This window comes from Pristis pectinata, chromosome 2 (assembly GCF_009764475.1).
Source record: "Pristis pectinata isolate sPriPec2 chromosome 2, sPriPec2.1.pri, whole genome shotgun sequence".
Taxonomy (NCBI): Eukaryota; Metazoa; Chordata; class Chondrichthyes; order Rhinopristiformes; family Pristidae; genus Pristis; species Pristis pectinata.
In genome coordinates this window covers 72600036-72627410 of record NC_067406.1, presented here as the reverse complement: position 1 = coordinate 72627410, position 27375 = coordinate 72600036, and the positions used below count along the sequence as shown (strand labels likewise).

The window sequence follows — 27375 nt, the reverse complement described above, 5'->3', positions numbered from 1 at the left end:
TTGGAGAAAGAGTTCTGCTCATTCATTTTTTTTGTGTCATTGGAAATTATCTTACATTAGTTGCAGTGTGCAGATTGACGTTATCTTTTAGGTTAATAAATTATAATTGGCTTCTGAAAAGAGCAGTGACCTGTCAGATGAAAAGATTAGATGTTGTTCAATTATTAAAAAAGGCCAGTGTATTAAAATAACTATTAAAATAACATATATAAAGTGAATCATCTATCCTGGCTCAACTGATTTAGACCTAAGAGTCTGTCATTTTTAGAAATTTAAAATAACGTATTCATAAATTTGTAAAGCCTATTGCTGGTGTAAAAATGAATAGTTTACAGTCAAAAACAATCTCTCAGAATGTAGGTGCCACTGGCCCGACTATCATCTATAGCCATCCTTAGTAGCCCTTGTGGCCTCTTCTTGAACAGCAGCAATCCTGATGATGATGGTACGATGCTGTTGGATAGAGGGTTCTAGGATTTAGATTCAGTGACAATTGATGGAAGGGTGAAATGCTTCCAAGTCAGGATGGTGAGTGACCTGCAAGGGAAGAAGCAGGCAGTGGTTTTCCCTTGCACCTGCTGTATTCAATTATGTCCCTGACTTGTAGATGGTGGAAAGGCTTTGGAATATTTTAAGGTGAGTCACTCGTTGCAGGATACCCAGCCCTGACCTTGCCGCTGTGACACAGCCTTGCAGCTGTGGTAATTACATGGCAAGTCAATTGCAATTTCCAAGGTGTTGTTGGTGGAAGGCTCAGGGATGTTGAATGTCAAATGTAGGTAGTTTGATTCTATTTTGTTGGCGGTGATTATTGCCTGGACACTTTGTGGCATGAATGTTACTTGCCACTTGATAACCCATAGCTGAATGTTGTCCAAGCATGGACTGTTTCATTTGCTTGGGAGCAGTCACTTCACCTCTGGAACTCGGATCTTTGATCAATGTTTGGACCAAGTTTGTGATGAGTGTAGAAGCTGAGTGTTCCTGGTGAAATGCAAACCGGGACATCAGTGAGCCTGTTTTGATGAGTAAGTGCCACTTGATAGCACTTGTCAATAACACCTTCCATCAGATCACCTTACTGATGATTGAGGGTTGACTGATTGGGCAGTAATTAGCCAGATTAGATTTGTCCTATTTATTATGGACAGTGTTTCACATTATCAGGTCAATGCCAATATTGTAACTGTGATGGACATTGTCTGTCCCATTTGCATTTGCTATATCCACTGCTCTCAAACATTTCTTGATATTCAGGAGAGTGTATTAACTTGGCTGAGGACAGGTTTCTGTGATCTTAGGAATCTCAGGATAAAACCATGACAGATCATCACTCAGCACTTCTGCCTGAACATGGTTACAAATGTTTTAGCCTTGTCTTTGGCACTTACATTCAAGGCCCTGCCATTATTCAGGATGTTATTTGATAGCGAAGTCGCGTCTTTCCTCACAAATTTTAGGTTGCAGTTCACATTATACAATTGCCACTAGATATTTCCTTTAATAACATGGACAGAAAATACTAAAATGTTATATTATTATTTTAAATAAATATGGGAGAACAGCTTGTGCATACAACTAGAGTGTTGTTCCACAATATTACTTTCAATTACCATGTGGATCTTCTGCTACTGTCCTTGAAGTTAGTGTTTATGGTAATGATTAAAACGCTTTTACTATTCACTTTTGAAATGTAACCACACTGCTCCAACTTGCTCCTTTGGATTTCTGTTTTGCTCTTCTCTACGATTGAAATATTGCTATTTAAAACCATTGGTCAAAAGGGAACCCAGTGATTTTTGGCAATCTGCATCTGACTGTCTGCTCCATTGGGCTGACCAAAGGATCAACAGGCAAGCTGTGACTCCCTGAAGACAGGATCTGGATGCACATTGCATCACCTGAGTCCAAACCCCACTTGGGGCCTGTTTCTCTTCACTTCTGTGGCCAAAGGGCCCGTTTCCCTGTAGGCTGACTCTAAACCCGAGTTCAGTATTGCTAAAATTCACTCCTTAATTGCTCTACTCCTTTAACTTCTGCAGTCCTATAAATCTCATCTTTCATACTTTAATTCTCCACTTTCACTTAACATTCATAGTTTTGTTTCTTCTTCTTTCTATAAGAAGGCAATACTGCTTTTGTACAAAACCTACTGTGTACAAGTTTACTTATAATTTTTTTATATATTTTTCATGAAATGCTCCAATGAATAATGTCAACATTTTCCTTTTCTCCAATGACAGTGTGGCCTGCTATAATAAACCTTGAAAGCATGATAATAAATAACAAACCTGATGACATGGACTGAGGGATGACCACGTGCAGCTGAATATAGAAGCTCGATAGTGTTTTTTCACTACACTTTCACATCTGCCAGTTATTTGTGCTTATTAGGTTTTGTAAGGGAATGTTGTTTCCCTTTCTCCCTCACTAGAGTATATCAGTGCTGAATCAGCTGCACTGTCAGCTCCACTCTGCCTTCTCCTATTCAGTCACAGAAACATCTGAGTAAAGTGAAAGAAGGTATCAGAAAGCATTACATTCACACCACAGAACAGGAGCTTGAACCAGATGAATATCACTTAGTATTTTCAATGATAATTGCACTGTTTTTCATTTTTAATGTACAGCATAAAAATGCATCACTAAACTGCAAAATATAATCTTCCTAAAGTGTGAAGTCCACTGTGACCATATTCCAGTTTGAGGATAGGATGCAACTACCTACAACTTGACAGCTAAAACTAATGGATTTTACAGAGTTGGGTGAGGCTTTCACACCTGCATTTCAGTAACATAGCGTGCATGACTGGAGATACATTGACCTGTCCTGAAGGCCAGATATCACCACATCAGTGTCAAGTTTAAAGAGAAATAAAAAGTTATAGGTCCAGAATTTGAGGGGAAATATTGGCATTCCAGCCCCTCCACTTCACCCCATAACTGCTTTCATTATCCCATATAACTATGAGCAAACACATGTGATTTTAGAATCCTGAAGTAGTATTAGGCAGTGCATTACTGCTTTTCCAAAAAAATCCAAACACGAGATTGCAAAGTGGCAGTATTTCCCCACTACTTATTAGCATGGAATCCACTTGAATATCTGCTACCTGATTGTATTTGATGTAGGAAATATTTGCCCAATCACTTCAGTGCAGGAAAATATGTGAGAGGGACTAAGAGAACTATTAGTTAATTTGAATTTTTTATGTATTTGGGTGATTTAAAACATTTCTATGTTTTAAGACTTCTCATTTCTTTTAAATATTTTTAAGATGTTAAAAGTTTTTTTATATGTATTTTAATATATTTCAAGATTTTTTGTATATTTTTGAATGCCAGAAACAAAGTTTGACAGCTTTGTCAAATCAAACTAAGCCAGGATGTGTGATGTAGTTGGCAGCCAAAATCTTTACTGTGGCAGAGCTTACTCTGCCCCTGCACCCTACCCCACCTTCCTCATGCCACCAACATGTTTCCTATGCATTGCAGAAGGCCCTGCCACCACACAGGGCTCACCTCAGGGATCTGGTTGGTTCTCCTTCTTCTGCACACTGTAGCCGTTAATATCGCATAACTAATTATGTACATACTTCAAAAGTTGGTAGCTCACAGCTGAACACTAATTCTGGCCCAAAATGTTTAACCCTCTTCTTCAAGATGTAGGTCCCTAGCCAGCTTTTCCTGCAGACAAGGCCACATCCGTATAAAATTCTATGCAGCTACAACAGACTGGAGATACAGGAATACCCGATGAATCAATCACAGCCTGATCCAATTTTTTAACTGTCAGGCTGCACTTATCTTTGTCTGCTATATGACCTGCTGTATAACTGCACAGTCCATTCCAAGGTAGGGCTACCAAGATCTAAATTGATGGAATTATTTGAGCTATCCTGAATTTGTGAACAAATTCAGAGTAGGTGCAAGACCTGACTTACATTGAATGAGCTATCCGCAATCCAACACCATCCCTACCTGGAGGGGACTCAGCTGTCTTCAGGTCACACTACGCAAAGGATCACAAATGATGCAAAGTAACTGGATTAATCTCAAGGTCCAGTTCAGCTTCTCTCTCAAAGCACACAGTAGAGTGAAGGAGAGTTGTTGTTGCATCCACCGTACCCCAGTGGTCGCAGACTGAATTGATTTGCCTTGAACCTAATATCCTACACCTTTCTGGTGTTTTCAACGTGGTTGTAGTAGGATTGTATCAGACAAGGCATGATTTTTCCAGTCCATAATATATAAAACATGGAATCTTTCAATTTGAAATTAGTCTTGGGTGTTAGTAAGAAAAAGGCCTGTTATATATTCCTTTGGTTGTTCCACACTGTTGAAGTAAAGCGCCTGGTAGCATCTATAATTTGTTTTTGCATCCTCTGTTTTCCTCGAAGTACTTATTTACTTGGGGCTTTACTCCATAGTCAGCTTTCCAACAGCAATTCATGTGCTTTTTTTTCCACCACTAATCAAGAGAAGTAAGTAATGGTTGCGCCTTTGATCACAGCCGTGTCTCTTTGTGCAAGTGGACTAACCTTTATTGCACCTTCCACAGGAATTGATCTTGTTTGGTGTAGATCAAATATTGGCAGGCAATTTTGATTTATATCACATAGAGACCCATGTGCCTACTTTCAAATGCTTAGCATCTGGATTATTGATGTCTTGTTATAGGTGATCTTTTATTTAGTGAAGAAGGCTTAGAATTGAGAGGTGCTGTATGTTAGAAAGATTTATGAGATTTTCTTACCAGCAATCCATTTTAAATCCCAACATATTGGTCAAAATAACTGATGTGCTTTCCAAAGCTAGTGCAGCCTCCATCAACATCAAAAAGTGCTCTATATCTAGTGGGGTATTTAATTCTGTTTGGGTTTAATGATATAGTATTTCATAATACATCTCCCATGAATTTGGGCATGAACCTGAATCCTCTTTAACTTCATCCATTGTGAGTGGAGATACACAAACGGGTTCCTATAGTGTGTTATCAGACTAATGCAAACTGAGGTGAGATGGGGTGTCTTCTAATTGCCATAACTGCATTGGTAAATCAGCAGAAAATCTTTGACCCCAGAGTAACACTGTCACTTGTTGGGGATTTTCTGTGACGTTATGGTGAGAAATCTGGTTATCCTGTTGGAGGTTATGACCCAATCACTCAAAGTGGAATCAATCAATTCTGCTTTAGTCCTTGGACCACTGGTAGAATCAGGGAAATTCAAGCTCCTCGAATCAAGCAAATCTTAAAGTATGGACTCTCAAAGTGAAATGTCAAAACAAACATTAATGTCATAAAAATAAAGTTCCCAAAAATATTTTTCCTACTTTGTTACTGACCTCAACCACAGTGAATAATGTGTTGTAACCAATTCAATATTTGAATCTCCCTATATCAAACACCTAAGTGATATTGCCTGAGCATTATGTCATTCATGGTAATTTGATCAGACCTGGATCAGGAAACCCATCTGTAGTACAGCATAATGAGGTACTTTTTATTTAAAGTGCAGTAATTGTGTGGCTAAGTGAATTTTGCAGTTAACACATGTTAACAATAAAGTTGATGATGCTGTTGTTTTAGAGAAATGCACTGTGTGAAAACTAGTGTCTCAGATAGCTTTTTTGAGTAGGAGCCACTTTGATCACAGGCTGCTGTCATTTAAGCACAAATAATATTGCCATGCCATGATTGTTTATAATCATGTTGGCATCCAAATTTTCATGAAAATGTTGGACTTTCAGAGGTACTTCTCAATCAGGTTCTGCTGTTGTATAAGCTTTAATCTGTTAATACTGGCAAATCAACATTGCACAGTTACAAGAAATATCATTTCTGATTTTGGCTAATATAGTTTAGAGTGCAACACTCCTGGTAGTACCCTCTCTTTTAACCCACATAGCTATTTATTCATTCAGAACTGGAAATAACCACCACCCTCTTCACCAGTATCATTTGGGAGATTATCAGCTACTTTCAGCGCAGCTGCTGATTGATTTCTAGTGGCCCCTGCTACAAATTTTACAACAAATGATTTTTCATCTCATCAGGCCTTTGGCATGCTGAACATTTATTTGGCAGAGTGGGTGTCAAGACTCCTAGTGATCTATTATGTTCCAGACTTCATCACGAGGGCACAGTCTGTGCCTTTGGCTAAAATGTGAGCAGCTGAGAAGGAACCCATACAGGAAGGGGCAACCCTTTCTGGCTAGGTTGTCCATGAACAACTCATCTGACTGCACTGCCAACAGACACTACCACAACTTCACTAATCCCCTACAGTCTCTCACATTACCTTGTCTTTGCAGCTAACCATCACAGTAATCCTTGGCCTCAATCTTACCCCAAAAATACCATGCAAACCAATTGTATGAATTAAATCATTCCACATTGTATTGCAGAAGTTAACACTGTCCCAGTGTTCCAAAGCAGTATTAGCCCATTGACAGCAGCACGGCTCGTGGAAAGCTGCTAACTTTGAGCTAAAAGGCCCAGCTTTCGTACATCACATGTTAGCAACATGCAGCAGCAGTGTGAGCAAGTCTCTTGTCTATCTCTTGCTGGAAATGAGTTGGATACTTGTACACTTCTGATTTTACCTCCCATTTTCACATGAGATATACCTTTCTGCCACATATTTCTATCACTCCAACATCCCATTTCCAAATGCTATATTTGTTAGATCTTGTTGACACATAAACTCTAGCATATTTAAATTCTTTTCCTCCATGAATTGAGTCATAATTATGCTTTTGACTTAAATGCTACTCTTCCCTCAAAACTTATCTGAACTTAGCTCAATTATATTTGAGGTCTTCAGTGCATTAATAAAAGCAGGAGGAAATAGGCATTATTCTGTAGTTCAATAAAAGGTCAATAAATGATAAACATGTCATGCAGCACTTGATATTAGTTAGTTACAATATCAAGACTGGTCCACAAATTTCACAACGCAAGTCAGTGATAATAAATCTGATTCTGGTTCAGAAGCCAACACAAATGCTGACAGTTTCACCAGACTTTGATATCTGCTACCAAATTTCACAATTTCTGACAGCTTGGGATTGAAATGATCCTGAAACTTTTGTACTACTTTGCCAAACAGCTTTAAAATATTCATTAATGTAGTGATTATTTCTGACCCATTTCAGCCTGAAGAATGAATTTTGTGTGCTTCTGACAGCTTCTTTTGTTGTGCAGGCATATTCTCACCATCATCAGCAATTTCTACCATCTTACTTGCTGTTAAAAGAAAATCCATGTGCTCTGTGAACACACACCTAATTGTATGCACAAAGGCTTCCAATGTAACCAGCATGAATCTGAGCAGCTACTTTGACTTGTTCCTGCTTTAGAATTGTGGAGTTTTTGCTTGAGAAATATTATTTGCTATATTGCAGTTCTGCTGTGTTTTTTATCCAATAACTGTTGTTTCACACTTAGTCAAGTTAGACTAATCTCTGCAAGAAGCTAAAGTTAAAACAAGTGGTGACAGGCTTCCAGACTCATCCACAAACTATTCACTCGATCTCATCAGCAGACTGCTAGACTTAACTTTTTTTTTATTATTTCCATTACTCTTTTATTTGTTGGTATTATATCTTCATTGGCAATTTGGAATGTGTGTGTGCATGGATGCATTCTTTACTTCTAACCTGGATGTTGCCATGTATGTAAAGAAACAGAAAAAGACAAGGAGAGCTAAAACATCTGTAGTTAATTTATCCCACCAATTAACTAGATTGCATATGTACAAGTGTGTCATACATTTGTACTGACCATATTGTTCATTCAAAATATTGAGCCCCAACTGAGGTATGGTTGACTTTTGGCTGTGCAGTCATACAACATAAATAAGCCTAAAGCATAAAGTTGGTTTGTTGCCCGTACCAGTGCCCTGGCTATAGGTTAATTCCATATCACTGATTCTGGTAATCATTTTTAAGAGCACTCTAGAACTTAAATGTTCATGTTTTAAGGAAAATATCATTATTCCCTACATATTTTCTCAACAAATGGATCAAGCAGCGAAATAATCCTAGACTCAACTCAAACATTGTGTGCTTTTAACAACCTGAAAATTATTGAAGAAAATTTCATTGTCACAGTCAAGAACAATATACAGTATAGCAATGGTTTTTGGTGGTCATTTTGCTTAGTTGGCAACTGTTTATAATAGTTATTTTATGGTTTTAAATGTGGGGGAAAAATCCAAAATTTACAGAAATATTGGGTTATAATCTCTAAAGGCTTTAAGGAAAAAAAACTGGAAAGATTCAAGTTTCACCTGTTTTATATGATAAGATGAAAATGATACTACTAAAATTATTCAGTTAGAGAACCAACAAGAATTCATCGTTTCTTGAAACATTAGAACATGCTGTTGGGCAATGTAGGTTAAGAATAATGTGTTAACTCTCTTCTATTATTGTACTTGCCCTAGGAATTTCAAATCCTAGACAAGCATGCCTTGACTGTAAATGCAGGCTGCATATTAAAGAATCCTCCACAAAGTGGCAGCTATCAACTTCACATTTAGTAATTAATATATTTATTGTTTGGGAATTTTGAAAAAGTCAATACCAAACAGTAATTGGCCATTGAAATCAATGGAGAAGAAAACTGGGCAATTAATTCATTTTTGCCCAGTTTGTACCACCATCTGAATCTAATTTCACCCCAGTTGTGCTGACCAAAATTTCATAACGTGGCCAGTGTTCCAGCTGAGAGCCAATAAGTGCAATGCTGCAGCAGATGATGAAGTGTTGGAAAGATTGTAATATGGAAAATGAGTTAGGCGAGGCAATATGGCACATCTGCTTTCAGGATACATTCTAGGGAGTGTTCAGTTTGCATGTGGTTTTGTCATGAATCTCAGTAATTTTCAGTAGTTATTACAAAGGATGGTATCGCATTGTTCATTTTAGTTGTGAAGCAATGTCATAATAACAATTAAATAAAAAGCTAAACTTCAATCCAAATCATTTTTGCACACAAGCTTATTTATTTGCACACTGAAAATTGCTGCCTTTTTTTGCTGCCTTTAAGGCCTTGTTACTTCATTATGGAAGCTACTTCTCACCAAGCACTGATAATTTCTCCTCTCATTTTAAAGCTAATGTGTTTAGGCTAACCCACTCACCCACCCCATCTGCCCACTTTTTGACAATTTGTTATGCAATACCATGGCAACTGTTACTTCAACTTCAACAGCAGTTCCAATAAAATCTTTTAGATTTCATGCAGATGAGATTGTCTTTGTAAACATTGATTTGAGATTCTCAAGCAGGAACATATGAAGCAATATAATTACAAAGGAAAATGTTAGTGTTAAAGAAAATACTAGCAATTCAATGTTGCAGCATGTTCATCTTATTGATTTGTATGCTGATCATGTGGGAGTCTAAACAGTTTCACAGTGGTTTCTGTAATTGGACAGAGACCATGGAATCCTCTTCTACAAGTAGGTTTATAGGTGCATCCACCTTTGTTACACTCACCCTGACCTTTGATCTATTCCACTCAGGATTTGTGAGTTCAATGTAATATGTCCCAGATAGGAGACTGTATCTAGAATCAGAAAACCATTGCTGTTAGCCTAAAGGCCTGCCCAAGGGCTCCCAAAAGCCAAAATTTCTATGGGGGGGGGGGGGTCAGCATCTATGATGCTCCCATAATGACGCTTGTATTCTGCAAACCATGTGCTAACCAGATGATCTTCCACTGCCCTTACAAGTACAGCAAAGTCAGTGCTGGGATGAGTTGTTTTCATAATAGAAGGAAAAAGAGACATAAGTTTTTGTGGCACCTCTTAAAATCCCTTGGCATCCCAAAGATCTTTATAATTATTGTTTTCTGACGTCACGAGCCAGGTTGCTATTTGGTGAGTGTCCCTTTAAGGCACCTGGACGGTAGTGCAGTAGTGTGTGTGTGTAGTTTTATCTGACTACTAAGAGTGGGAGTGAAGAAAAGTCTATAACTGGAATGATGTAAGAGTCTGAAGAAAAATTCACCGAAGTGCTGGCAACTGCACAGAGAGAGAGAGAGAGACACACACACACACACACACACACACACACACACACACACACACACACACACACACACACAAAAAAGCTGGTTGCACTGATTGCCAGTCTCTATCTACGAGTGAAGGACAATCGTTGTGACTGTTACTATACAAATCCACGTATGGATATTTGTGGAGCAATCTGTGGAGTCCACTTTGTCGTTAACCTGTACTGGAAAGCAGGTATATCTGTGGGTGGCCACACCTCGAGTGCCCTCGAAGTGGCAGATATCTCTGACTAAAAGCAACAGAGTTCTTTGGCAATTGAAGTGTCATATGGGTTCCATCGTGGAACTTGTGGAATTCATAAACTGCTCTCTATATTCTCTCTACGTTCTACTGTGGTTTTCAGAAGCCTTTGTTCATCATTTTGCTTCATGACATGCTGAACTGAACTTTGAGAACTGTTCCTAGACTTGGGGTTTGGGAACTTGCCCCACACACAGAGTTTATTTTGGGGTCAATGTCTAATATCTAATATTTTTATTTCTCTTATTATTACAAGTAGTTATTAATAAATAGATTCTAACACTTATACATGGCTCATGATGGTTCTATTGTTGCTGGTACGTAACACTGAAACTAATGCACAGGTATAATATAGAAAATAATAAATATTTGGACTATTTATTCATTTGGATACAGAGAACAACCAGAACGGCCTTATTGACCATAGTATGCAAGTGACATACTACAATTTGTAGTTTTCTATTATTTTTATGAAGAAAATAAACAACCTTACACTCATCAAAATAATCTTTTGTTAACCAATCTTTAAAAAAACAATTCTGTAAGAAGCATACAGTGACAAGTATTGTTTTTAATTTTAACATTTATTTGTGTAGAATCGAAGTATATAGTAGGTGCATATTTTGTGATTTAGTACTTAGGTTTTCTGATGTCTATTTAAATCATGCTCTGTGAGACAGAACTTTTTGTCTAGAAGGTTAGACTGTGACTGGAACAGAACATACCATAGCAGAGTGCATGATCCAAGCAAATGCTGAAAATCAATTTAAAGGAAATCTGGTTTTTGCCCAACGAAAATCAGTGTACTGATCCCAAACGACAACATATCCTTATCAAGCCAGTAACCTACCCTTCAGATCCCCAGTCACCACTGAAATTTCTGTTGAATGTGATATTAACCCTTTTTATTTGTTCTTCAAAACATGGTGACTTTTCAAAACATGGAAACAGAAAAAGAGGAGCATTCAGCCCTTTCAGCTTCCTCCACTGTTCAGTTTGATCATGGCTGATCCTCTCTCTCCATATATCCCATGGTCTCTATATCCATCTGCAGTACAAAATTCTATAGGTTCACAATCCTCTAGTGAAAACTTTCTAATCCGAGTGTTATGTGACCTCCTGTAACCTGAGACTGTGAATCTGGGTTCTGGACACCATCACTACCCTCTCCTGCAGCTAGGGGAAACATCCTCCCTGCATCCAGTCTGATAAGGCCTGTCAGAACTTTGAGAGGAGATCTCACTGAAATGTACATTCTTTTAAACTCTGGTGGATACAGGCCTAGTCAACATAATCTCACTTCATACAATGGTGCTGCCAAACCAGGAATTATTGCACTCCCTCACTGGCAAATACATTACTTCTTAGCTAAAGAAGTAGTTAGCCCTAGATGCTGTTTTCTTTTCCCCACTGATGAGTCCTTATATATCCTGAGTCAGTAAGGTATTGCATGCTTCTGAATAGTGTAGATCACGTAAAGGGTATCAAAATATTATTAGACTGCATTGCTTAAGAAAGGACTTCAAGTGAATTGTGGAGTATGCCATTCAATTTTATTACTTGTAATAAATTGCAGTTAAGTTTCAGTAGTTAGTTCAGTACTCTTTAAAATTACATTCATTTGGAATGAAAGTTTTTGGCTATGATGTGATATTGAACAGCTTCTGTATAAGTGCAGGCGGATGCATCATTGTACACTTCATGACAACAAATTGTCCATCTCAACTGGAGAGCCTGATATGGAAAATGGATGAACTCAACTGAAGTGTGTGTTTATTCTCATGTGATTAATTTAAGGGCCTAAAAAAATCAAATTTGGTTGAAAACACACATTTTGGTGCTGTGCAGAAGACACACATTAGATTGTTCCATTGCTACTGGGGTGTGCTTTTAGTGCCCAGTTTTGTTTGTAAGTGGTACAATTTGTAATCCTTTGCACGATTGCTCATATTAAGTGAATGGCTATTGTGGCTGGAGCTCTTAAAATGATGGTTCGTAACTAGATCAAGTAGTGGGATGGCTTAGGCTTAAACTTAGCTGCTGTAAGGAGTGCTAAAACTTATTTGTTTAGGCACGTCACTTCTCTAATTCTGCACTGGAGATCACTGGATGCGAAGAGATGACAATCACCAAAGTTACAGATCTCTCCATCATTGAGCACTGTGCAAAGCTCATTAACACCACAAACTGCATGGCCCATCTTCAAGCAAAAGGCAGAGCAAATTGTTTTGCATCCCGTGGCAGGAGCGTCCACATTGCAGCTATGGTGATCTTCCTGACTGCCGAACCTAATATCCCATTTCACTGAGAGATCTTGGTGGCAGGACTCCCAGAGAGAATATTCCAGGCCACTTGCAAAAAAAAGATTTTACCTGTACAATCTCAGAAACCTGTTCAATTGTTGCTTCTCACCTATTGTCTTCTGCAACCAACACCTGAATGAAGTAATTAGAATGTATCCTTTTAAGTTGCACATGAGTGGACCTGCTTCCTCTGTTAGGGTCTGGTTTCCAGATCATGATCTACACTGTTTCTTCATCTTGCATCCATCATCCAGTGTGGAAGCAGTGGTAACGAAAGTGTCTTCAACAACAATCAGTGTCACTGCTGAACTGTCAGTGTCCTTCGTGCACAGTCTATCATACATGGAAGTGTGCAATTCAGAGTTTTGAGATGCACTGTAGGATTCCAGTTGGGTTTCTGCGATTGATTTTACATCTCAACTCAATAAAACATGTGTGATTGAATTTCAAGGCAATGATGTATTTTTAGAGCCATGTGGAATTCATACACTTAACCTGCATTATGGAAATGGTTGATGCTAGGATCAAAAGTGGGAAAATCAATTTTCCAGAGCTGACATTTGTCATCTTAATGAAAGAACGTCTTCCTGTTATATTTATAGATCAATATTGGCAGTGGCTGGGGAATAGATCATATCTTGAGTTCTACACTGAAAGAATGATATTTGATATTGAGAAGTTTAAAGGTAAAGCAAGAAAAAACCCTTTCAATTTTGAAGTAAACCGGTTACAGAATTACATTGTAATGTTTACCCTTTGGAATACGAGTATCCTGCATTCTCTTTGAATATCGAAATCTGCCTTCTGCTTCTCTTGATGTTTGATAAAGAGAAACTGTTGCTATTTGCAGAAAGTTGAAGAACAACAGGACACAGATTAAAGTGACTGGCTATAGAACCAAGGATAAGAGGAAAACATTTTTTCCATGCAGGAAGTGGCTATGATCTGGAATACACTGCCTGAAAGGATGGTAGAAGCATTTTGAGCTATAAAGAAAATGATGTTGCGAGGTGCTGGGGAAAGAGCTGGGAAATGCTGGTTATGAACTTAATGGGTGAAATAGCTACATGTTGTGCTCCAATGATTCTATCATCATATGTTAGGCTCAAAATTTTAATTGGGTGCTAGGTAGACTCTGGTGTTTCCTGGAACACAGTCAGTTTCAGCTGTTTCATTTTTAAAAGAGTTCAATAGCAGGGACTTGTACGAATGAGGTTTTGTCTCATTATTACCCAGACTAGTCAAGAATACTCCCATTATTGTGGGTATTGGGGATGGGTCAGGTGAGGTGAGGTCTTGTATCTGAATGTAACTCCCTATTCACTTCTCTGAAAGCTGGATTTTATTTTTCTTCCCACTTGAATTTCTTGGTTGCCCTAAGTACCAGCAGGCAGGTCAGTGACTGAAATGTTGAATAGAGCCACATCTAAAACACCCTTGTAACCACTGACCGGCTACATGACCATATAAATGCTTTCATTCTTGGGAGTTAGAGCAGGAATCTGCAGCAATTGATTTGTGTCAATGGGAGTTGCACTCCAACATACCTAGGTCTACTGAGGAGTCAAGAATTATGTGGAACGAACAGGAAAGTGGAACTGAGGCCAAGATTAAATCAGCAATAATCTTGAATGGTGCAAGAAGACTGAGGGGCCACACAGCCTACTCCTGTTCCTACTTCATGTTCTTACGTCCCAGTCGAGCAAGCCAAATGGAATCTTGGAAGATGTGTAAGATATTCTTACCCACAATAACAATCTACAAGTATTAGTGTTAAGCTAAATAAAAAGGATTAAAAAGTGGGATAATATTAAATGAGGACAAAAAATATGTACTTGCATAGGAGTGGGGGGAGGGGAGAGATTTAAGAAAAAGGCCAAAGAAGTAGATTGTAGGAATGACAACAGAGCAGGAATGACAATGGAGCTATTGAAGGTAAATTGGGGGAAAATTAACAAAGCTAGGAATAAAAAGTAGGCAATATTTAAAGGCTGGATCAAAAGAAGAATTACTTTCCACCAAAATATAAAAAAGTCAAGAACAAAGCTCTGAAGATAAAATTGAATCTGATATATGTGATCTGAGTACATGAATAAGAGATAACAGAAAATAGAAAGAATGTACAAAATAAAGAAAAGCACAAAATGAATTTATCAAAGAATATGAAAAAACATACATTTGGGATAATAAAAGGATAATTAAAATTGGAGCATTAAAGGATGACTGGCATTAACTAATAGAATGTGAATCAGAATTAGTGGGGTATATAGAGTAGAAACCATAACCAGTTTTCACTGAAGAGGCTAACAAAGAGGAAATAACAACAGTAGATTAAAAACTTACCAAATATGTTACAACAATTAAGGTGGAAAGGCAGATGGAAATAGGAGTTGAAATAGCTTGTGCCTTTTTACCTTGAAGCTCGAAAGAGGATTGCAGAGACATTGTACCTATATAGAAAATAAAAGATATTCTCAGAGAACAATATACTTAATTTCTCTCTACAAAAAGGTTAAACTAATTCAGGGGAAAAAACAATTATCTTAAAGTGAAATCATTAACATCTTTGCAAAATGATTGAACAACACAATGAGATAAGAATATTATTAGAATAGTATGTTTTTCTTAAAAACATCAATTGTATCTGACATCACTGAATCCTTGAAACAGAAATGGTAGACAAAGCATCTGATATAGTTGCTGTGGATGTATTGAAGGCCATCATTAAAAGTGTCGGTTAGGAAAGTCATGGTAAAGTTCAAGACAAATGGGCACAGAAAACAGTGCAATGGATTGAAAACTGGCTCCAATTAAAAAAAAAGGGTAGAAATTAAAAGGACATTTCCAACACTGCCAGTAAATGGGAGGTAATGGCCCACATGGGTAAGTGTTGAGATCTCTGCAGTTCATTTCAAAGGATAGATGAATGGCAAATCGAGTTAAATAAAGTAAGATGGCCAAATTTGATGCAGGAAAGTTGTCATTTACTCCTTGGTAGTAAAACAAAATTGAATGTGCTGAAGAAAGGAATCCTGACGTATATTTACATAAATTACAAAAAGAACAATGTATATGACAAGACTAAAAAAGCATGCAAAAAATTGTATGTAGGTGTGATTTGAATACATAGAGTATTATTAATTAACAAATCATGTATTTATGCTCCAAAAAGCACATTGAGGGACTATAGAGAGACTATAGAGAGTTCTGGATTTAAATCCAGAATTGAAAATCTTCAACTCTCAGGGTCTTTGGAAAATTCTTTAACATTTTGAAGACCAGGCATGAAGAACACGTAGCTAGTCACTTTTCAATTTATTTGTGGGCGAGTTCAGAATAAGATGACATAAATATAAAATAGTTACTAACAGGTAAAATGAAAAAGATAGGAGCTACTATTTTACAAAGGGAGACCGAAATATTTTGCTATGCAGGGTTATTGAATCAGTTCATGGATAATATTAAAGTGAGTCCTGGTGCACACTTAAAGGAGATGGGACATTGGGATAGCATGGTACGAGGCAGTTAAAATATGGAGAAGGTTTAAGCAAGAACAAATACCTGCATAAATCAATTGAGCCAAGTAGCATAGTAATTGCTGTGCAACATAAAATGAATAAACAAATTAATCTATTTTCCCTGAGAAGATAATGTTGGTCAGATTTTCAAAACAATTTTTTTTATATATTTTGGGTATATTTATGACAAGGCAGAAAGGAAAGATCTGGACTGGACTTTAAACAACAACTTTCTGACTGAAGAAGTGAGAGTGCAATAACTAAATTAAACCTTTGCATTTTTTCATTATGTAATGTTTTTCTAGGAACGTATTCAGTTTATTCTTTTCAGATTCTCTCTCTATGTTCTGCTGCCTTTATAGTGTCAATTGCTTCTTTGGCAAAGTGTTGAGTCGCTCTCAGAATTGCTGCTGAGTGTGAGAGTTTAATTTGCGTCGGATCTACAAGTTTTACTGGTTCAAGAGGTAAACATACATTATGCCTGAGTAGAAACTAATGAATAATCACCAACCACAGAACTTCAATAGGTACAAAATGGAGTTATCAGTAGCAACTCTCACGATAACTGCTACAGTCCCTCAAAGCTAAGTAAAAAATGCAGTGGGATCTTTAGCAGAGGGATTGTCGAAACCATGTGTCAAAACCTCAGACTGTAACTGATACTGATAACGTTTCAGCCCCATAAGAGTAATAATTGACTGGATCCCTTTGTGAATATTCCCAGTGGATTTTCACTGCTACTCAGCTTGGACTGAAATGTTTCAGCTATCACTTTCAGTATGAGCTGCAAGTTAAATTGTGGCTTTATATGTGCCCTGACTATTTTATACGGTGATGATGGTGGTAATCACTGGACCCGTTGTCCAGTTGGTATATATTTCACAGTGATCACTTAATAAACATCAATGTTATCACCCAAAAGGGAAAATTGACAGAAGTGCCAAAGACAGATTTTGTTCATGGTAATACTAAAGAGGAAATGTAACAGTACGCAGGAGAGGGCAAGTAACAGTAGAAGGGAGATCAGAGACCCCCAAGAGAGAGATCAGAGACCCTAGGACAAGGAGTGCAGATGATCTTCTGAAACACAGGGTCTGCTGGTCAAATGATCTGGCCCATTGCAGTTGCGACCAGCTGCTGCAGGATTTACAATGTTACAGTTTAAATAGGGCACAGTACAATTTACACTCGTATTGAATGTAAAAATAAAACTTACACATTTTTAAAAAAAGTAAAAGAATTAGGTCCACAATTGGTATTTAAATTTTCTGCTGTTAATAATTTATCTTCCCTATCTTTAGTGTCTCCCAGAAGTTAACATGGCTATTAAGACATGGAAGCACACTTTAAATGACCTGTTGATAGTAAAAATTTATTTTTTCAAAAATAGCCTTTGTGGCTGGAGGGAAATTAATTTCAGAAGGTCCATTTTTCATAGGATAAGCAAAGCACCAAGTCACAATGACATTTCAGTGTCATGTCTCACTCTAGAAGCAAAAGTTTAATCAAAGATTCACAGAAGGACAGCATCTTTCCACAATATCAAATGGTTGCTCGTAAATCCAGTCCAAATGGAATTTTCTGTTGCAAAGTAATAAAGTACATAATCTACAGAAAATGTAGTATGGTTAATATTTCAAGCCAAAGACTCTTTGTCAGATGAAACCCCTTTAACGCCTTTTAGTCTTTAACCTGAAATGTTAATTCTCTTTCCACTGATGTGGCCTGGTGTGCTGAGTATTTATAGCATTTTCTATTTTTATTTCGGGTTTCCTGCATCTGCATTTTTAAATTTTCAAGTGTTTTCTAGTTTATTTGGTATTTTTCTTTTAAGTTCTCCATTTGTGATACACAAATAAAATCTGTGCCATTCATTGGATATATGAGATGCAGGAAATGTGTTTGATTTCATTTCAGGAAATCTGTCCTGTAGATGTCATGTACCATTGCAGCTATACATTGTAAAGCCCTACTCAGAATGATAGGATTTCAGGCCCTTGGGCCCTAAGCACTCTTAGATTGCTGTTTAGCTACTTCCATCCCAAGGTAGATGGAAAGATATTGACTCTTTAAGACATGCGGCATATTGCAGAATGGCAGATATCCCATTTCTATTGTAAAACTGCAAAATTTTTTAATATAAATCTGCTATGTGGAATGTGACACATTCATTGTGTTTGTTCTTTTTGTTACCATTCTTTTTACTTTTTATATGAAATGAAGTTACAAACTAAATTTTGAGATCACAAAAATATTTGCAGCCTGCATTAAAGCATAGGTGCATTCAGAACTGTCAAACTGTATTAATGTCATTGGACTGTACTCATGGTTTCATACATTCGGCATTGGGTAGAGTTCATTTTGGAATCAAAGAATTGTTACAGCACAGGAGGACGTCATTCATCCCATTAATCCCATACTGATCCCTTGTACAAACAATTCCTTACACCAGCATACAGATTTCAATTTTTTTTTAATCCTTCAAGTATCTATCCCATTTCCTTTCAAAAGCAACAATTGGATTCACCACTCTTTAAATTCTAGATCTTGACTACTCACTGCGTGATTTTTTTCTCCTTATATCAGCCATGTTTTGTTTTCCTAACCATTTTACATTATTTGAATCTTAATCCTTCCACTAAACACATCATGATCTTGAAAACTATCATATTCAGCTCAACCCATTCTGCTCCAAGAACCTCAGAATAGGGATCATTCTACTGAAATTTTGGTCCTCTTTTTGGCCATTACATTTTCCCTTGAGTTTCCTAAAGTGCTGAGACCAAAAATAAATTAGTTGCAGCTGAACAATGTTTTATTAAGGTTCAACATTACCCATTTGCTTTTTTTTAAACTCTATATTTCTATTTAGAAAGACTAGGATACCTCATGCTTTACTAATTGCTTTCTTAACCTGTACCATCACCTTCAAAGATTTGGGTATCAATAAACTTTTTCTTCTCACATCCCTTTAAATTTGTATTATTTATAATAGTTTGCTTTCCCTCATTTTGCCACAAAACATGACCCTCTCCATGTTGAATTTCCTCATATATACTAATCACTAATATGTATTAAGAAAAGCAGTGGTCTTGGTACCAGCCTTCGGAGAGCACAATTGCGCGCCTTCCTCCAGCCTGAAAAACCTACCAAATGACTGTGACTCCCTGATGCCTGACTCCAAGGCAATTTCATATCCATGATCCTACTGTCCTATAGGTTTTAACTTTGGTGATAAGCTTATTATGTGGCACATTATCAAAATCCTTTTGAAAATCCAAATTCAGCTGCACTGCCTTTATCAACCCTTTGTTACCTCATCAAAATATCAAATCAAGTTACTGAAACACACTTTGCCTTTTACAAATCCAGGCTAGTTTTCCATTACTAATCCAAGCTTATTCAAAAGACAAATCAGGGACAAAATTGATAGTCATCTCCAAGATAGGATTACCTTCACACCCTTTTTCAAACATAGGTGTAACATTTCATTCTTCCAATCCCTTAACATCACCTCATTTCGAAAGAGGATTGGATTATTTTTAGCTTGAATGTTATTCAGTTTTTTTTTAAAAGTAGAAATCATGCAGATCTTCTTGAAAAGTAATTAATCTTCAAGGCTCTCTAAATCATTAAAATACTGAAAGTACTTTCTTAATGAAATTTCATTTCATAGAAATGAAATAATAAAAATACAGGGTCTCCCTAATAGTTCATTTAATAACTGCAGCGCCTCATCAGTCTCTGAGGTGTACAGGATGAGATTGATTGCCACAATATAGTAAAAGAGCTGATCACAACTGTTTTGGCAGTAATATATTACAATTAGCCAGATGCCAGTGTGGCAGGGAGGGACAATGTCAGCCAATTTCCCATTTATGACAGAAATAGTGTGGATCTCTTTGCAAAATGCAAATGTGGATATGGGATGTGGATATGGGATGGTCAGTCACCAGCACTTTCTCCACTTAGACTTGAAAAATAGCCCAGGTACTGGAGGATAGCTGATACCCATGCAACCATAACCTAGCCTGAGCTAGTTTCTAGGAGAGCAAGGTACTTGTTCATGTTCTATTCATTGTTCAGTAAAGAAGCATTAAATCTTTAAAGCTCAAGGTTTATGTCCTTTATGATGGTATGTCAGCACTTCGATGTCAGTCTGACCTTAAGACCATGACAAGGTTGTGGCTTCTTGTCCCTAGATAACATGCAGCTCTCCAGTACCTAATGGGCATTGCATTATTAAAGGTTAGGGTAAGAAAATTACATTCAGGTGAAAGCTTAGCCATGATCTTATTGAATGGTGCAGCACTCAGGAGGGGCCAAATGGCCTGCTCCTTCTTCTAGTTCTTATGTTCTTATTGTGTTGTTCATCATTAAGAATATATTACATACAATAAGATCTGCTGCCTGTTCAAGAAATTATTCAAGCTGTAATAGGAAAATAATAGGGTAGGAATTCTAGAAGAAAGAGATCAAATAGATATGAATTTTACACTTACATTTTTTAGGAAGTTAAAAGAAAATATTGAACATTTATATTTGGCCTGCACAACCCTGCTGTGCAGGATTCATTCATGTTCAAGAGCTTTTCTGTCATGTATCAATGTATCACTGAAAAAAATTATTTCTCTTTGATTTGAAACCCTATGGAAAAATAAAGCATAGCAGTCTCCAGTTTTCTTTGCCCTCCCCGCCCCTATCCTGAGGCTATAATAAATTGTTACTTTAGCCTGTGGAGAGTAGAAACTCAATCGTGATTTGATTTAATGAGCAGAAAACATTTTGATTCCGCCTACCTTACATAGAATTTTCAGGCCATACACTTCATTCAGGGACTGATGAGGCTGACAGTCGACGATATTTTTGTTATCTATCACTGGCAGAACAAGGCAACAGGAATAACAGTTGAATTTGGATTTATACGTATTTTTGAAGCGAGTCTGAAATGCTGTCCATAAGTGAGAATCAATCTTCACAAATGTCCATATTACTAGGTTTCATTTTCTGAATTTTTACAAGCACAAACTAAGCCACAATATCAGAAATATAATTTTCATCGTCTATGGCAATTACTACCACTACTGTAGTTTTGACGAGCAATCGGATTTGGGGATGTGGAGAATGTTCTCAAATTTATAGTGGAACATATTAAAGTTATAACAATTTAGTTTCACAATTTATTAGCTCCAGTGAAGCTCCTGAAGCCAAGAGAGAGCAAAGCTAGTTAAAACTCTGTTGCTGCAATAAATTGTTCCTTAGATATGCATTCCCTGTTGGTAGTGCTAGAAATCCACAATGAAATGACCAGAAGATTTTTATTCTAATAAGAAAATACAATCTGATTGAGAGCATTTATTTTCATTTCAGTTGTGATATGTCACGGATTTTCTTTATAAAGTACCCTGTATCATTCCTGAAAGTTTTGGGGACAGCAGTGGTAATTTTAACCATAAAACAAAAAACTGCTGGGACTACTCAGCAGGTCAGAGAGAATACCAGAAGTATTAACTCACTCTCTTTCTCTCTCTGCAGATGTTGTCTGACCTTCTGAGTGTTTCAAGCATATTCTTTCTCTATTTCAGACTTCCAGGGTCCACAAAATTATATTGCTTTCATATACTGTCAAATTATATTGAGATTGCACACTGCCTAATTGAATTTAATAAAAGGAAAATCAAGTGAGATGTTTAACAGGTGTTCAATCTCATACCATACTATTGCTAAAAAGTTAAAATAACTCTGCCACCTAATCAAAAATAAAGCATATCATTTTTACTTTGCCATTCTTATTTACAAGAATTTAAAACAATAGTGTTTTAACTTCAGGTGATTTTAGTAAAGTTATTCTGCAAAATTAAATGAAGTAATTTAACCTGGTGATCAATGGCATTGCACTAAGAGCTGTTGCCATTTCAAAGGAAGTGTAGCGAAAACAGTAAGAGGTAGATCAGCTCTGGAGGAAATTCCAGCAGAGATTCATGAGCATCTCCAGCATGATGTTCAAATCATAGAAATTTATGCCATGAAAAATGTACAAATCTAATCTTAATACCAGAGATGCCAACCTAATAGATATTGCCAATTAACAGGATTTTATTTTCTCCACAGATTCAAGGCCTTTGCCCGATGTAGCTTTGACAGGGAAATGTACACGGGAATGTGATGAATTTGGCCACTCTGACTCCTGTTGGATGCCAGTGCGTACCTCACCCGAGAGAAGGAAAAAGAACCAACCCAAGCTTTCCACATTCATGCCTGTTACAGACCGAGGGAGTCAGGAGAAGTTGGCCAATGGCACTCCTCAGATTATAGGCGACCGCAACCGGAATCTTCTCAACAAGAGGCTGACTTCATCATATGAGAATTTCAACACAGCTAATTATGGTAAAAATGAGGAAGGGAATCCTGAAGATATACCCCTGACTCAAACAGCAGATTTCAAGCCATCTTCTGTTTCTCAACTCACTAGAAGAGAAGTCTACCTGTGAGACATCTAAGCATGATTTTGTCAAACAAAAAGCAGCAAATGAGATACCTAAATTAAAGAGAATCAAAATCTTGTGCAGGATATCCCATAAAGGGGCTACCAAAGAGATATGCAAATGTTTGCTGTTCCTGACTCCATATCTGGCATTTGACCATTTACCGCCTGACAGTTCTGTAAATTGTAAAAAAAAAACATTCTGGCTAGCTAATTACATGCATGCTGTAACATGCCCAACCCAAGACGCACGCGGTCCAGCACATAGACATTGAATTTTACATGTTAAAAGGTTGTAATATATATGAGGGAATATGTAATTAAAAGAGCACAGCACAAGAGTAGTACAGTATCAAGTCTCTACATCTCAAGCATCTAATGTAACTGTCTCATTGTTTTGAAGCATGTTCTAAATTTCCAGAGTGTGGATTGCAATGTGTTTTGTGAGATTTTTAACTTGGAAACTAATGCTGGATTTGGATGATGGATCAGTGTAGAATTTTCAGGAATGAATTACAAATCAGAATACATTCAAGTGGGGATTTTCCTTTCAACATTCGCTGAATCACTGCTGCTTCAGGAAGCCTGCCTGAAATACCTATTTCGATGACATTCATTTTGGCTTCTTACATGTCTTTTGGAAACATTGTTAAAACGAATTTTTCCAAGTTTGGAGACAGAGAATGTACATTTTTCCCCCATTATTAAGACTCTGATAAAATTCACAGAGCTGGCAAAAAGCCACTTTAACTTTTTGTACCAAACTAAAGTTAAAAAAAAATCATGCTATGATTGGCCTCACTGTATATTGAAGAGAAATCATTGTGCTGATTTGCAACACCATTATTGGAGATGCCAACATTAAGGGCACAGAGATAATTACAGTGGAAGTTCCTGATTTGTGAGCCATGTAGAAGGAACACTTGACGCAATTAGTCAGGATCATTGCTCCATGAAACTAAACACAGACATAACCATGGTATAAAATGTGAAACTACAGCTTGTGTGAACATGAGTCAAAGACCCAAACAAGACTCTGGAGAAAACCTACTGTAGGATGTTGCTCTAGAGTTCTGTGGTGAAATCCAATACTCTGCCAGTCCCAGGGAACACTGTCATTTTTTTTTGCACGCAAGAGGAAGTGCCACAATACTGGATTGTTGGTTCAAAACTGTGCTGTTGTGTAACAAAAACAGAACAATTCACATTCTTGTACAAACAGACGATTCTGTACTTTTGTGACAAGTGGAACAACATACCAGCCTAGGAATCTCATTATACAGTTATATTGGTCTGGGATGTTTGAAAACTGATAACTTGCTCAGGAAAAGCAGTAATGTTGGAGAACTCCTCTGTTTTTCATATTTGGTAATGAAGATATGCTAGACAACATCAGTAGAGTGCATGTTATAGCTTTAGCAAAAAATGTAGCATTATCTAGGCTATGACCACCCTAAAACAAGACTACAGCACATTGTTGTGGTTAGCATAGTTTACCCAGTTCACTGAATTGTTTAGTGATGTTATTTGCTTTGGAATTTACCAAACCAGATGCAACTCTGACTAGCTAAGAATCCAGACAATGTGGACTTTCACTAGAGATTGTGTTCTTTGGGTACATGAGAATGGATTGAAGTGATATTCTGAATTGAATTAGAGGATATACTTCAGGGGAACTAAAAGTGTTGAAGAATCTTCACAGTGGTATCACAGTGAGTTATCTAAAGACCAACCATTCTCAGCGAGACACCAAACTAATATGAACACATTCTGCTTAATCACAAAATATTATTTAAAGAGGTTAATATAAAAAAAGTTCAAAGATATGAACTTCAAAGTGGCATGTAAGGTGAAACTTGATGTTGCTTTGGTAAATTTTGGAAAAATACTGCTTTTGGTAGAATACAGTGCTTTTCATAATATGCATAGAGTTATTTAAAGTTGTAGCAGCTTAAATATTGGTCAATTAATCAATAAATACTTGTTGCACCCTTTGTTTACCTGGTATTTGCTGTCTTTCACTGTTTTACTGCATCCTTTTCCATGACGTTGAAGCCACTGGTTGAAATATTTCTTACCCTTGGCACATGAACAATCCAATGTAATCTTGCATATTCCTGGTGAAAGCAGTGTTAAACAGTGGACAGTGTAATGTAAATACAATGCAAAATCAGCTATTTGAACAGTCAATTATAATTGAAAATGGTGTAATTGATTATTATTGGAATGTTCAAATTTCTGTTGCACTTCTGTTCAATAGTGAGGTACAAAGCTGCTCCTACCAGTACTGCTGTATTGATACAGTAAGTACTTGTTGTTTATGGATGTTCTCATTAATTACAAATATATACATATGTATTTTTATTGCACGTTACAAAGATATTCACTAAATGCAAAGGAAGTTCCTTTAACAGTAATAACTGTAGCTCGTCTTTTTTAAAAAAAAACTGGAAATATGAAGCTAACCAATACAGTTAGATTTGTGTCCCCTCCATAGTATTTAGCTGCATATCCCCAAAGCAAATTATCCTGATTGATTGGATTAATTCAGCCGCATAATTTAGCATCTAATTGCATATGACAAACATAATGGGCACCATTTGCAAAAAGTGGGAACCACACCTTAGTAATGACTTTCATGCATTTGACATGATCCGTGAACATCTGCAAAGGATTTAGGATTTATTATGTTTTCAGCATTTACATGAAGTAAGAGCATCAGACTGAAGTACCACTTACAAAATGTTTTGCTGTTAAGATGGGGCATGATATTAAATTAAAAATGTATGTTATAAATTAAATGCTGGCATTATCCACTGCAACATTTTAGAATGCTCCTGCAGCAAAGTAAATACAATCTATGAAACCGTGCCTTTTATACCCAGAGGTATAAAGAATAGTTGGTTCACTGAGGTGAGAGAAGAGAAAATAATATTGAAATTTTATACAAGGCAGATGTGTGTTATCATTACGGGCGCAATGGCTAATCGTACATATAAGAAATGTGAAATACGAAAAGTGTAATATTTTCTTATATTAGATACATGGCCATATGGAAACATCATGATATGCATAAAGAATTGGAATGGTGACTGATTTTTTTCCCTCGTTTATGGAGTGTTACTTTAATGCTTAAAGTGAAAGCAATTGTACATTCAGTTGGATAATTGCCTTTTTCAAACCATTGAAACTGTCAGTTTCAACTTACAAAATAATGTTGATTTCGATTAAATGTTCTATGTTTACACATGAACAATCTCACTGAAAATGTGTTTTTATTTGTGTCCAAATGCACATACTACAGTAGTGTTTCTGACATTTATTTCTAAGCATTAGCCTCATTCCCAAAATGATTCATAGCAATTTCTCCTTGGTTTTCAAGTGCATCTGCTTCAATGTTTACTGTGAAGAAAATAAAATCATCTGGCCAATGTGTGTTTTGTCAACTGATATAAGGGTTTGAACAATAACAATTTAATTTTTCACCAAGTAATAGAGAGTTTAAAAAAAACCTCACTGAAAATATGCTTCAGAACATTAAAGACTATTGTAATAGTTTTAAGATAGCACTGAGGAATAAGATTTAACCTCTGAACGTTCCTTCCTCAGCACTACAATGTATTGGATTATAATATTCAGAAATAGTAATAGTTTCCCAGTAGAACTTTTATGAAATAAAAATTGTCAATAATAATCCCCATTATCAATAATTAAATAAATTACAGCTGCAAAAATTAAACCTGTCCCCAAGTGGAATGTTTAAAAAAAAATTAGTTAATCGTCCTGTCATGGAATACAAACAGGACAGTTTGAAATAAAAGTAATTTATTTTGAATAAAATTTCAAATATAAGTGATTTGTCTCAATAAACAGTCATACAAAAGGAATATATTGAATTAACTATGTTGTTTAAAAGAAGTCTGGAATATTCTTCGAATTGAAAGCAATACATTACCTTAGGCAATACTTGAAGAGAACTGTCACTTTACACAATATGGCTCTACTTCCAGTCATCACTCCTTCTGATTAATTCAGTTTGATTCAATGTTATTCTGACTTGCTTGTAGTAATAATAATCATGAACCATCGTGCTGTGAATTTTGTGTTGACGAGAAAATGAAGAATAATTTATCAACATTTACTTATGAGTTACTATGCATGTATCTTTGTTGAATATGACTGTCAGTCCATTTGTTTTCAAAATAAACATGATTTAATCAGTTATGTTTAGTTTACTGCAGACAGAAGAACTGCCTTTTGTTAACTGCAAATTCATTACTTGTTGGAAATTTTGTGTAACCTTTGTCATATGGTTTTGCATTCTGAGGCAAATTATTGTAACAGTTTCCTTTCTTCCTCTCACTCAGCTGCCTTTTGGATGTACACCTTTTAATAATGGCATTAGCAGTTCTGTACTTGTTAATGAGAGCAAGTAAAATCTTCACGTTTTTTCTGGCAAAACAAAAAGAATGCAGTATTGCAAGAAACATCCTGCAAGTTCTTATCATTACCTTACTCCCCATCCACTTCCATATATACAGTGCTGATTTATTGAGCACACTTTGAAGGGTGTTAACGCGGTCGATAATTTGATAACATGCTATACCCTGCAGCAGGAAATGAACATCTGAAAGACTAAAAGTTTACCTACACCTCAAAAGTTGTCTTATTTCTTCCTGACACTTTGCAAGAAAAGGGGAATCTCATTCAGTGACTAAATTTTAGTTTGTGCAGGCCTTACTTTT

The 27375-nt window shown here is 36.6% G+C and overlaps 1 protein-coding gene across 2 annotated transcripts in view; it reads left to right on the top strand.

Moving 5' to 3' along the window:
* The window catches only part of pcdh7b (protocadherin 7b), a 289327-nt gene extending 263429 nt beyond the window's left edge, over nt 1-25898 (top strand). Inside the window, exon 3 of one of the 2 annotated variants that reach the window (XM_052042602.1) lies at nt 22258-25898. In XM_052042602.1, the coding sequence (XP_051898562.1) occupies nt 22258-22637 (380 nt within the window). In that variant the 3' untranslated portion in view covers nt 22638-25898. The remainder of the gene's footprint in view (nt 1-22257) is intronic. The other variant, XM_052042628.1, reaches the window with a different exon arrangement.
* Nucleotides 25899-27375: the final 1477 nt, after the last annotated feature.